Source organism: Purpureocillium lilacinum (genome assembly GCF_023168085.1).
Source record: "Purpureocillium lilacinum CBS 284.36 DNA, scaffold_1, whole genome shotgun sequence".
NCBI classification, from domain to species: domain Eukaryota; kingdom Fungi; phylum Ascomycota; class Sordariomycetes; order Hypocreales; family Ophiocordycipitaceae; genus Purpureocillium; species Purpureocillium lilacinum.
The window spans coordinates 1,019,500-1,032,085 of record NW_027072111.1 but is presented as its reverse complement, the minus strand read 5'-3'; the positions used below and the strand labels follow the sequence as shown (position 1 = coordinate 1,032,085).

Here is a 12,586-nt window from a genome sequence, read left to right as displayed (position 1 = left end):
TGTCTCGCGTTTGGTGAGTAGGATCTATCGCCAAGTTGGAGTAAGTGCTTCCGAAAGATTCCCCAAGCCCCAGGTCCTTTGCTGTTTCACACGGCATGTATGCAAGTGGCCTGTAGAAGATGTCGATGGTCAGCTGAAGGAAGCTGCGACGACCCTTACGTGCCTTCTGCTTAGGGCTGACGACTGTACCTATCGTGAAACAATGTGCATTGCTCCTCGGTGGAGCTATGCTTTAAATAATGCCAATAGTGAAGTCGGCATCCAAGGGAAGTGCGACCAACAAGATGACTGGCGACTTCTTTCCACGTCAGGCCACGGGTTCGAAGCCTAAGTAGGGTGCGATCCTCTTCTAGTGTCCATGGAACACATCTTCTGGTGCCTTTAGAACCTGCCCGACGATGCTTGCGCCCTTTATCAGTCTTGTCGTGGGCGTGGAATGTAGTCATGTTGCCGGAGATTGCTCAATCCTCGCTGAGGCAAGTTCTGTTATCGGACAGCGGCAAAGGCCTTTTCGAAAGGTAGTGAGTTCTTAACGGTATGGCTGTATGGCGTCGACAGATTTAAGTCACAAAGCTCCTGACGCGCGAACATACACAAGAGTAATGCCGGTGACTCTGGGCCGAATTGGAGTGGGTTTTAAATTTCTAAACCATTTGAAAACTTTGTTTCCGCACGCGCGCCCAATTGAGTATGATGGTAATGGAGGCTGTTTCATATCTACTTCACTACGGCATGTGTCGCACCAAAAAGTTAATATTTAGACAGACTCTATTAATACGCACCCGACTCTCAATCCGTACGCAACCCCCCCCCACATTCAGCCACAGTACCTCCGACATCGCCCGCCTGCGCAATGCACTGCAAGTGCTGTCAACATGAGAACGTGCAGGAGAATTATTTCTATCGTAATCGCAACTACTGTACTTTTTGTGCCAAGGCAGTGTTGAACGACCTTGTCAAACCCCTGCGCCGTACCTCTCCTAGTCTGCTGCAACTGTTATGCTATCGCCCACCTTTTCTCCCCTCGAATCCTGTGCCACTAACAGCTCGGTCATTTTCGGGTCTCTCCCGGCTTCTAGAGAAGGACACTGCGCAAGGCGCACGCCATTTTCTTTACGTCTCTTTGAATGCTGGCGAGGAGCTCGGGCCGCTGCCGAAACAGCACCTTTACTCCGTTTGCGTCGTTGAGACGCTCGTACGTCGGCCGCATCTTCTTCATCTTCTTCGTCAAGGCTGGGTCCCAGCTCGAATTCAGAATAACGGCGGCGCGCTGATCTCTGCACACCGCTTCGTGTTGACCTGCGAGGGGCAAGCTGCTCTTCTGGGACTGATGGTTCACTGCTGAATGGTTCACCATTTCGTGGCCGGCCCTTAGATACCCCCATTGGAGGGCGTCGTATTTGCAGAAGAGGATCTCGAATAGCTCGTGATTGCTTGATATACCAGAATGGATCCAAGCCTTCCGTCGTGAGTGGCTTAGAGTGAGTAGCCAACTCCAAGAGCCTGTGAGCACAAGGCAAGCCGTATTGGGCTTTCGTAGACCCGGTACACGGTGGCAACTTCTTGGAAGCTTGGCTCGATTCCACAAGCCTGTGCACCTCGTCCAGCAGGTCCAATGTCCAACGAGTGACGTTCAAAGGCAGATTCCCAAGCCATTCTCTCCCGGAGAACTTGTTCCGGATGGTGGTATTTGCCCGCTGTATTTTGTCTTTATACAGCTGACGCTTATCGTCTGTCTGACTTGCGGTTGCTGCTTCGACGTCAGGTAGGTCAGAGCGAAGAGATAGGTGGTAGGTCTTCAAAGAATGATGGTTTGACTCGGTAGGTGCTGTGGTAATCAACCCGAAGTTTCGATAGTAGCGAGTATAACAGCAGGCCCATGCCTTCTTCAGGGGTAGGAGTTTATCCGTGAGATATCTCAGGATTCGCTTCTGGTGTGCAAAGGTCTGCTGAATTTGCCACCAAGCTTCATTGAAATCCTCTTCCGATTTGCTAAATACCATGTGTCTCCAGAGGAGATACAGGCCAGCACGAGTATCTAACACCCGTTTGGGAAGAGGACCAAGCTTTGCATTCTTCATGTCTCTGACTTTGGTATTCCCACGGTCCAGCTCTTGGATGTCAACAGCGTCCGCATTGTATTGAATGTCGTCCAGGTCAGAGTCCAGTGAATCGTCGGCTTTCTTCCACCACTTCTTGATATATGCAACCACGTTGCTGTTGATATGGAAGACACATAGCTGAAGTTGCGCATCGGGAAAAGTTTGCCGGATTGCACTACGCAATTGGTCTTCCATGTCTGTGATCACTACCTCTGAAGGACTGATGAAACCTGCTCGCTGGAATCTGGACATCTGCTTGAGAAACCACTCATAGCTAGCAGCTTGCTCGTTATTGAGCAGGCCGTAGCCAGGGTGGTCATCAATTCAATCCTATCAATTTGGCATCGACATTGAGTTGCGTTGACGGCTTACTCAGCATTTTGCCCGTGGAGTTGAACCACCTCCTCAACCCCCCGCCTCGAATTGAGTTGATCGCACTGAGTTGCAGAGGTTGAGCTGATGAGTAAATTCAGCACTCGAATCACGATGGGGTTCCCGTAGTCAGGGATGAGGCCAGAACTGCTGATTTGTCGGGGAGTGAGGTTGCACAAAGGTGGTGAACCCCGTGCGAGGATATGGATGCAAGCGATTGCATGAGTTGAAAGTAGATGGACAGGCAGTGTGGCTTACACCGACACACAATACGAACACACCCGAATTTACACAATCCCCCGAGACCAATTCCGACAACTGAAGCTATCGCCACCAATGGCAGGCAGCAAGTACTGCTAATGTTCTACGTGAATGAACGGCTTGACATTGACAGTCTTGATGACGAAGATGATCTGAATGCACTCATAACTTTTGTATGGGCCTTCATAACTCCCGTGTCGCATGTCTCATCTGCCTTCAGTGGTGGCAGCTGCCTGTCCAGGCAGCGACCACTGCCTAAACAAGCAAAACCTTTCATTTGTGTATAAGAGATGCACGATGGCTTGCAAGTATGGGAGCTCGGGCTCTCAAGATAATTCTCATCAATTAACACGATGCCAACTGTGATCCCTGTGGAGCCAATTGTCTGACATCCCGTCGCGGATCCAACAGTGCTGGTATCCACACCGTACCTCTGACAGAACCGAAGAATTCTATTCCGGTCTACAGTACTGCACAGTATCGTACAGTGCAGTGCAACCAACATCCCACTCATCCAATAGTATATGCAGACTTAAGTCCCAGTCGCGCCGCGTGGAACGCTGTTAAGATCCTCTGAGCGTCCTTGCATTGTTTCATGTTGCATCATGCAAACCGTAATTTCTGTGTCTTATTGAGCTTGGATCCCACTGTCTTTAAGCTCACCGTCTGTGCTATAGTGCATAGTACTTACACAGTACTACATACTGTGTCGTACTGTAGCCTCAAGATCCAAGCATTGCTTCAGCATTCTGTTGAAACCATGTGGAGTATCGTACGACAAATGAGGAGACATTACGTCGAGCTTTTTTTTTTTTTAGCTGGATTAAGGTGTTTGCTTTTTATGCCTCAGTGGCCAACTACTGTACCTTTCTCGCCGGTCGACTTTCAGTATAAGAAACAGAAACAAGGGTCAAGAAGTCTCACGCCTCACCTTGTTTTTTAACAACAAGATTCAACCTACCTTGCGCAGGCATCACTCCAGGCCATTTGAGTCCGTCATTGCAGCCCCCATAACACGTCTCCCGGGTACTCAATTTTCACTGAATTCAAAATGAAATCCACTGGGTTTGCCTTCGCCGCGTGCGTGAGCCTCGCGCTTGCGCGAGACCCGCCCAGTAAGAACGACGTCGAGATCAAAGCAGATGAAATTTGCGGAAGATTTGAAAACATTGACATGCAAAAATGCAAAAATGACGCTGCAGAATGCGTGAGAAGCGCCTTTGAAAGGAAGGTATCAGCTGAGATTGGTCGAGGTGACCTGGTGCTATGGAAGCACATACGTTCCTGCACATACAATCAAAATGTGGAACCCGAGGGAGATGTAAGTCGTTTGTCCTCTTCGTCCCTCGCGTCGTGCCAATGGTGAATAGCGTCTCACAGAAAAACACAACAGACGCCGCGCAATTTTATAGCCGCTTTTGACGACGACCAGCGTCTTGTTTGTGACGATCCGGCGCGAAACAGTACCGACCTTGATTGTGTTTTTATCAACCGGCGCGAGGTCCAGCGGCAATGCACTGGTGAAGACTGCCGGTTCACGAGGGAGCTTCCCGAATTGTGCGACAGACTGGGTGGCGTACGTAAATCCACCGCAGAAGCAAGCGAAGGCTACTTACCAAAACGAATATAGTGCGGCATGTGTCAGCATGGCTCAAGCCCAAGAGGTTCTGGCGACCTGCAGCAGAAGTTTGCCGGCGCAGTGAGTGACAACCAAGGCTAGTCCAGTGACTCCTGATTTAACCTCTTGTCTGGCAGGGCCCTTTTAGCTGCAAGCTCTGTGACCGGCTACGGTCTGCCGAATTCAACACGTGTCGCGACGCGAATCCTTATGAGTTTGAGAGATGTGTCAGCGAAGGGCAGGATGCCTTTTCGAGCTGCCATGGTAAGCGGTGATGGAGAAATGATGCGAGTAGTTTTTGTGGGCGGGCGGTTTGAATCAGAGGTTGGTTTTGGCCGAGCTACTCGGAAGATCCGGCCTAGAATCGCAAAGGCAATGATCATCCTTCCCTGCATTCTTTCTTGGTGGCAACTGTTAAGAAAGTGGCCTAATGCACACCTTATTTCTTAGCAAGTACGCGGTGAATGTGTCCGGATACCCAAAGGCCACCATGAGACCAGCGCTGCCCTCATCAAAGAAATCAAATCCGGGGCCATAAGTTATGTGCAGTACGGTACGGCAACGTGTCGCACATAGAGCAAACTTCATATTGCATAACATCTGCACTGAGAATATTTGCCCGCGGAAGCCGATGCTATAATCCGTGTGTTAAGGTCGAGCGCCTGCACGCGTTGTGCTTTGACTTCGGTTGAGGTCAAAGCTCAAACACTGGTTACATATATTTGCACACCGGCTTCAATTACAGGGACTTTGCAACACAAAGCAAATATTTTTTTTTATGTATAAAGAGCAGCGCACTGTCGTGCGCTTGCAGATAGCTCTTCAAGATAATTCTCATCAATTAACACGATGCCGACTGTGATCCCTGTGGAGCCAATTGTCTGACACAGTATTGTTTGTAGCGGTATCCATTAAGCTAGCTAGGCAACCACAGGGCTACCTGAGTGATTCAAAGAGGTCGGGAAAAGAAGCAAAGAGAAGGACCCTGGCCATGGGCGAATTGGGCAGGGCTTTAAAAATATCAATGCGAGTCCCAGTAAAGATTGGCCGCCGAACCGGCTTTGCAAGTCCTAAGACCGCCCTAGCGGCGACGGACCACGTGGCGTTTCGAAGAACTGCGATGAGCGTGGCAGGCCCTAGATCCACCCTGTAGCTGCGACTTGGAGCCAGCAACGGTCGAAATCTTCACTACCTGGCTAACTTCGAGTTTCAATGCGTCCGTCGACTCGATCTTCTGGTTGGCGTCTGTTTTGGAAATTTCGCCGTCACGAACCTCCTGCAGCAACTTCTCGCCAGAATCGTTGGCAACAGCGACCTTGGTCAAGGATTCGGCCTGTCTGAGTGCCTTACTAAGCTCGAGAGAGGCCATGGTAGGGGTGTCCTGCGGGATTTCGGGCATCTTTACCCTCTCTTCGTCGGTTGCTTTGCGGAGCCCATTGTCAATCTTGACGACGCTCGTCTTAACGATGATGGTCTCAGAGATAATGATGTGCTTGAACTCAAGGCACTGGACCACGAATACTGTGCCGTTGGCTTCCATACTCTGCTTAACAGTGCTTCCGGGATGTAAGATTTCGATAGCCGTTTTCGGAGTGGCGGCAGGCTCCCCATCGGTGGAAGGATATGTCTTTTGCAACTCCTCCAATCTGGCCTTGATCTTTGCATCCGTGTCGTACTTGGACGTCCAGTTCTGCCAGTGGCCTTGCCATTCTTTGGTGCTTTCCAGAGCAAGATAACGAGTCCAGATATCTGTTTTGTCGGCAGTGCTTTCAAATTTGTCGAGAAAATCGTCGCGAACCTTCTTCTGTGAAGTTTGATGGAAGAGCGCCTCCCCGGCGTTGAAGACCGTTATTTCCTTTTTACACTCTATGCATTTATTTTGCGCCTCGCGAAAGGCTGCCTCTTTCCAAAGGCAACTGGCATATCGCACACGGTCAGGAGCGCCTTTCTTGGTGCTGATGTACTCAGACATGCACCTCGCTGCAATCTCCTGCTCTTGCAGACAGGAAGGGCCTTTGTTGCAGCTATCCTCGACTGCGCGAGAGCCAGCGGCCGCTAAGGCCACGAGTGTAAGGAAGCTTTTCAGGTTCATCTTGTTATGTTTGTTGTGAATAATGTGAAACAGGTCGTATCCAAAGGAAACTGGAGTAGTCCAACGGAAAATGCATCCCTAAAAGACGACGAGAGAGACTAATTTATAGGTGCGAAACTCATAAAAACCTAGTACAGTACGTGGCTGGAAGACGATACTGCTTGAAGGCGCGATCAGACAATACTGCACAGTGCTTTGATGCATGTCCACATACTAGTCGTTAATGGGCCATGCCTGCGTCCACGCCAGAGCAGGACGTCAGCGCACCCTGTTGCATGAAAGCGATTCATGCGTCGCGGCTGAAGTGCCACTCGCGTTTGGTCGACAAGATGAGTCTCGCATGAGTCGGCCGACTTCGATTTCCGCCGACATAGTACGACACTTATTGTATTGCACAGGTGCTTTTGGGGCGACCTCGGCCGGCATAGCTTTGCGACGCCGCACGCCCATCCCAAGTGAGACATGCAAGGCGACGCATACATAGGTGCTCAGGTGCCCAAACCCTGCTATGGTAGCAGCCTTCACCGTCTTGACTACTGCAGTTACGGTGCCCTCATGCTGGATCCCAATATCGGACTACGCCATGCACAGCATCGCTCTTAGGTCGTAGTCTCTCATTTTTCTGTCAACGACACCTAGGTACAAGAAAGGTAGGTGAATGCCCGACGCAAAAGAAGGGAACAAATAAAGGGAAAGGCTTGTGCTCTATTGGCCAGCTGGCCACCGTGCTTAATCAACTTGTGTGTGTGTGTGTGTGTGTGTGTGTGTGTGTGTGTGTAACGAGCTATGATGTCACTGTCCTCTTACTCTGCACGACCGACGCTGGCAACAGCCAGAGACATTACGTGGGTAGAAGCATGGCAGAAGAAATTTATTGTCTGGACAGTGCATGAAGTATACAGTACTGTACGTACAATACCGGCGGAGGAAAGGGCAAAGAGATGATTTACAGTATATACCATGGGGATTGCGTTCATGTGGAAGCGACCCCGGTCCCTCACGTCTCCACAAGGGGAAAATGTGGACGATAGATGGCCAAAGGGAAGAGAGAAAGGCACGACCAGTACAGCATACTTGAACAACTGTTCACACACCTCGTACTGCTAACAAGGCACTGGGGGTCCATATCAACGCCGTACGGCTGGCACACGAACCAAAGTATGGTCTTCGGAAATCAGTTGTAGCTTCACACCCACCAGAAATCCGGTACAATACGCACTCGAGCGTACAAAATTCCTGACCAAAGATCGCGAAGGATACACACACCCAGTTCCAAATAATACCTGGCCCGAAGTCGTAGCGGGCGATCCGACACGTGGAGAATAAGCTTGCGGAAGCCTTCGCTGTATTGGAGATCACGCATATGACGCCGTTACATCGCTGGACCGGCGCGGTGGAGGAAGTTATTGGACAGTCCTCCGCATCTCAATAAGGTGTATGATTCATAATTGCTGGGTGTCTCATACGTACGTGTCGTCACTGGTTCAAAATTTTCAGGACTTGAATCATGCTAGCGTTGCGGGGCAGCAGTCTGTGCCAGTGGGCCTGTGGAACGTACGGCTGTCGCAGCTGAGCGAGCTGGTACCATATAATAACGCGACGTCATGTTCCATGTACCTTGTCGCACTGCACGTGTGCATGACTAACTGACGACCGGGCAGAAGGTCCCCAGCGAATTGGGCAACAAAAGACTCTTGATTCTTCTATCTAACGATTGACTGTAGTCGGTATTTTATACCTGTGCCGATTGAGGCAGGCATCTGAGACACGGCAGGCAGAAGCCGGGTTGCCTGAAGCTATCGGCACCGATAGTAGGCAGCAGTGCTGGTAACGGTCTACGTGAATGAGCGGCTTGATATTGACATACCCCCCCAGGTTGAACTTGTTCAAACTGTAAATCTAAGAGAGAATCAAGGCGCGAGAGAGTGTGTTCTGCGACCTTAGTCGCTGTCTGATTCGGTCTGTGTTTCGAGGACACTCTGAATGTCAACGAGTGCGAGTTGTTCAACGAATCGTTTGAACTTTTGATCTGGCAAGACCTTCGTGAGTCCGTCCGCAACCATCTCCGTGGACGGTGTATAGGAGACGTGAAATTGGTTCTGCTGATATGCCTGTCTTGCCCAGCAATTGTGGACATCAACATGTTTGAGCTGTGTTTTCAGCCGTGGGAGATCGGCTGTGACTAGTCTGATCGTTTGCTGGTTGTCGCATTCAATTTGGAGTGGATGATCCAACGTGAGGTTGATCTGTTGGAACAGATGTTGCATGGCTATGGCTTCCTTAGCCGTGCTTGTGAAGGCCAGGAGCTCTGCTTCGGTGGACGAGGTTGTGACCGTGTTTTGTTTGCTGGCCTTCCAGCTGACTGGTCCGCCGAACAATGTGATGACATGTCCCTGTGATGACTTTCGAGTCTCGGGATCGTCTGCGAATGCTGCATCTGACGCGATGCGAAGTTCTCGTGGAACGCTACTGTGGTTGACCTTGATCAGATCCGTGGATCCGTTCCCGCTGAATTGAATAGCGAGGTAACGAGTCGACCAAAGGTACTCCATCAGTCGATCTGCTAGGTGATCGTGCTTTTCGGATGGGTTAAGCAGATGTTCTGCCAATTTGGAGACCGGCTTGGCGATGTCTGGCCTTGTGATGACCGCGACATAATTGACGGAGCCGACCTTCTGCTGATAGCGGTGGACCTGATTTGGCGTTGCCTGGTCCTCCCGAGGCTGGAGTTCATTTGAGGGGAACAAATTACCCTTGAGGTGATCGCGCTTAGCGATACCGTATTGGTTAACAATTTTCTCGATGTACGAGTCCTGGCAGAGCCACAGCTTGCGAGCTGCTCTGTTTCTCAGGACGCGGATGCCCAGGAACCACTTGAGTTCTCCAAGGTCCTTCATTTCGTATTGGGCTTTGAGCTTGATGATGAATTCATCGGCGGCACGTTGATGCTTCGCGCGATGCAGGAGAACGATGTCGTCAACAAAGAAAAAGGCGGTGAGCCAATTGTTGGTGAAGAGACATGGTTCTTCCTGGCTTTGTCTGAGACCCAGCTTCTCCAAGGCTGCGGTTAAATCTTTCTGCCATAGCAGAGGTGAGCGTCTGAGTCCGTACAATGCTCGTAGCAATTTGAGAACCCATCCACGGCGACGGTAGCCGTCCGGAAATTGTACGTAGACGTCTTCGTCAAGTACACTGTTGGTGAATGCGTTGATCGCATCGAGCTGTCTCGTTTCTAGGTCAAATTTGGCAGTGATTGCCATTAGGATTCGGAATGAACGTCCTGCGAGGGTGGCTGCGTAGGTATCCTTGGATCCTGGCTGCTGCAGATCGCCTCGAACGCAGATCCGTGCTTTGAACTTCTGGAGGTATCCGTGTTTGTCAAACTTGTATTTGAACACCCAAGTGAGTGGCAGGACTTGGCCAGTTGCCTGGTCCCTTGGGATCGGTTGAACCGTTCCACGCTTGTTGACGCTTGTCCACTCAATCTCCATGGCTTCCCTGAAGTCTTGCTCGAACCGGTGGTTGGTAAGCTCCTGGTAGTTTCTTGGTTCTGGAGGAAGGCTTTTGCGGTGCAGTTTCTGCTCACGGCCTGTGAAGAAGCTGCTTCTGTATACTGTGAATGAACCAGCGGCGGCTTCGCGAGCTCGCTCGGTTTGCTTTCTTTGACGCGCTGACTTGCGTCTGGGCTGGTCGTTCTCACATGTTTCGGATCGATCGTGGTTATCATGCAGGTGCTGAGAGCCTCTCTGACTCTCGTCCGGTGTGGGATACCCCGTCTGGCTTGCGACTTGCTCTTCGCATTCGCGAAGCTCTGCGGCTGTGTCCTCTTCGTTAATGGGCCTGCCTCCAACCCATACTGTCGACTCAACTGAAGCTGATCGTGTCGACCAGTCGTCGTCTTCCGCGCCGGACTCGCCATGTGCCTGTAACCCGAGAACTTCGTTTTCGTCGAGCTCCGAGTCGCTTTCGATGTGCGCGGGAAGCTGAACCTGAAGCGGCTCAACAGCAGGTGGAGATTGGGGCTGATGATCCTTTGGATCATAGCAACAGGTTTCGTCGAAAGTTACATCACGAACTCGTCGCACTTCCTGTCTTTCTGGAATCCAGATTCTGAAGATGTTGGTGGAATCGTATCCGACCAGATACCCGACCTCAGCATGGGGGTGGGTCTTCAATTGTTTCTTCTGCTTTTCCTTCAGGGCTTCTCTCGTCAGCGGATAGGCGCGGCATCCGTACGCCTTCAGGTGGGTGATATCCGGCTGCGTCTGAAGGTACCCCGTGTCGCGGTTGTTCTCGCGTAACCACTGGTGCAGCCGCTCGAACGGCGTCTTCCAGTTATGGGCCTGCTGCGGCGATCTGTTATGCAAGTATACCCCAGTCTTCCAGGTCTCGGGCCATAGTTCGTCTGGAAGGTTGGCACCAACCTGCATGGTGCGAGATTGGCTGCCTACTACCCCCCCAGATCGCTCGGCAGGGCCATTTTGTGCCGGTGTGTCTGGTGCGGTGGGCTCGTCGTCGATACCCTTTACCTTGATCCAGGCCAAGTATTCCGCCTGAAGTGCTCGATCGTTATCTCGATGGATAATGCATATGGATGTGCTGAATTGCCGTTGGACGTAGGCTTCAAAAGCCTTGCAGATTCCAAGGACGCTCTCCGTGGTTGCATCCTTCAAGAAGTAGATGTAGATCATAGATGTGTATTCATCTCTGATGAGCATGGCGTTTCTCATTCCGTTGTATCCATTGCTCATGGCAAAGATGTCAATGTAAATGCGCCAGAATGGGCGGGGTGCTTTCGTTTGCGGGCTTCGTCTTGAGACAATACGTTTTGCCTTTGAGACGGCGCAGTCTTTGCACTCGATTTTGAGCGGACCTTTGATCTTCGCTCCGGTTGTCTGCTGTACTAGGTGCTCAAGCGCTTCAGCTCCGAGATGACCTAGGCGTTTGTGCCATAGCATGGCTTCTGCGGCGGACTTGGGTCTCGGCTGCGCAGATGACGTGAAGGCAGTTGCCTGCGGTGTCTGCGATTCGTAATCGACTTGATTGAATTCGATGACAGGCTGGCGATATCGCCTTTCTGTGCGAAATATCGTCTTTCCGTCTTTCGAGACGACGCCCGTTGCTGGGTTCCAGTTGTATCCTCGTTGGACGAAGCGGTCCAGGGACGCAACGTTTGTGTGGAATGTTGGGATGTATGCTACGTTCTGAAGCTTGAACGTATCCTTTGTTCCGATTCGGATGAGAACGTCACCGTGTCCGAGGATCTCGAGGTGCGTGTCTCCGGCGAACGCTCCTTCGAGCTCGTCGCAAGGCTTGTATGTTCCCTCGACGAAGCGTTCGGAGTTGTTGCAGATGTGAAAGTCGGATCCAGAGTCCAGAATAAAGGAGTCGCGCAGTGGATAAACAGCTGCTGTCGAGAAGCTCGATTGGATCCGCGGGCCGACCGCTGGCGTGCTGGTCATTGCTCCGGCAAAGGCAGTGCCTTTGCAATCTGTCTTGTTCTCTTGCTTGTTTTCTTGTTGAGACTGCTGATCCGCCGCCCTTCGATTGCTGATGGATCGTTCGACTTTGCCCTTGATGATAGGGTCCTTGAGTTTCTGATCGATTTCTTCCTGGACTTTGCCGTCCGGAGACCATCCTGCCGGTCGTATCGAGTCAGAGAGGTAGTAGCATTCTGAGTACAGGTGCCTGCGGCCACAGAGGCATGGTGGTTTTCTGCCTGGGCTTCCGCTATTTGGCTTTGGTGTCTTCCCCTCGCCCTCGTCTTGGAAGGTGGCGAATGCACTCTTGGGGCCTGAGATGTCGGAGGTGGTCCGGTATGACCGTTCGAAGATTTCGCTGATCTTGATGCCGTCCGGGAATGTCCTTTGCCATTCGTCGTCCGAACTGATCATTGCTTCTCCCTCCATACGATTGATCCAATATCTGGAAAAGGTCGGGTCGATTGAGCCGACGGCTTTGAGGAAGTGTCGTGTGGGTCGTAGCCCTTTCACGTCAGGCAGATCGAGGTTCTTGGCCTCGTTCAGTACGACCTGCCATTTAGACACCCATTCCTCAATCTTGGTTCGATTTGCTGCCTTTAGTGTGGCATAATACCGGTCCGTGACTTCGGTCTCACGAGCCCAGTCGGTTGGTTTGATC

The 12,586-nt window shown here is 51.3% G+C and overlaps 1 protein-coding gene across 1 annotated transcript; it reads right to left on the bottom strand.

Moving 5' to 3' along the window:
• Positions 1-5,434: 5,434 nt before the first annotated feature.
• Positions 5,435-6,445, bottom strand: PLICBS_000079 (uncharacterized protein; the record flags this gene model as incomplete). Its single annotated transcript, XM_065599513.1, has 1 exon — positions 5,435-6,445. The coding sequence occupies one exon, from the start codon at positions 6,443-6,445 to the stop codon at positions 5,435-5,437; it is 1,011 nt and encodes a 336-aa protein (XP_065455585.1).
• Between the last annotated feature and the right edge of the window lie 6,141 nt (positions 6,446-12,586).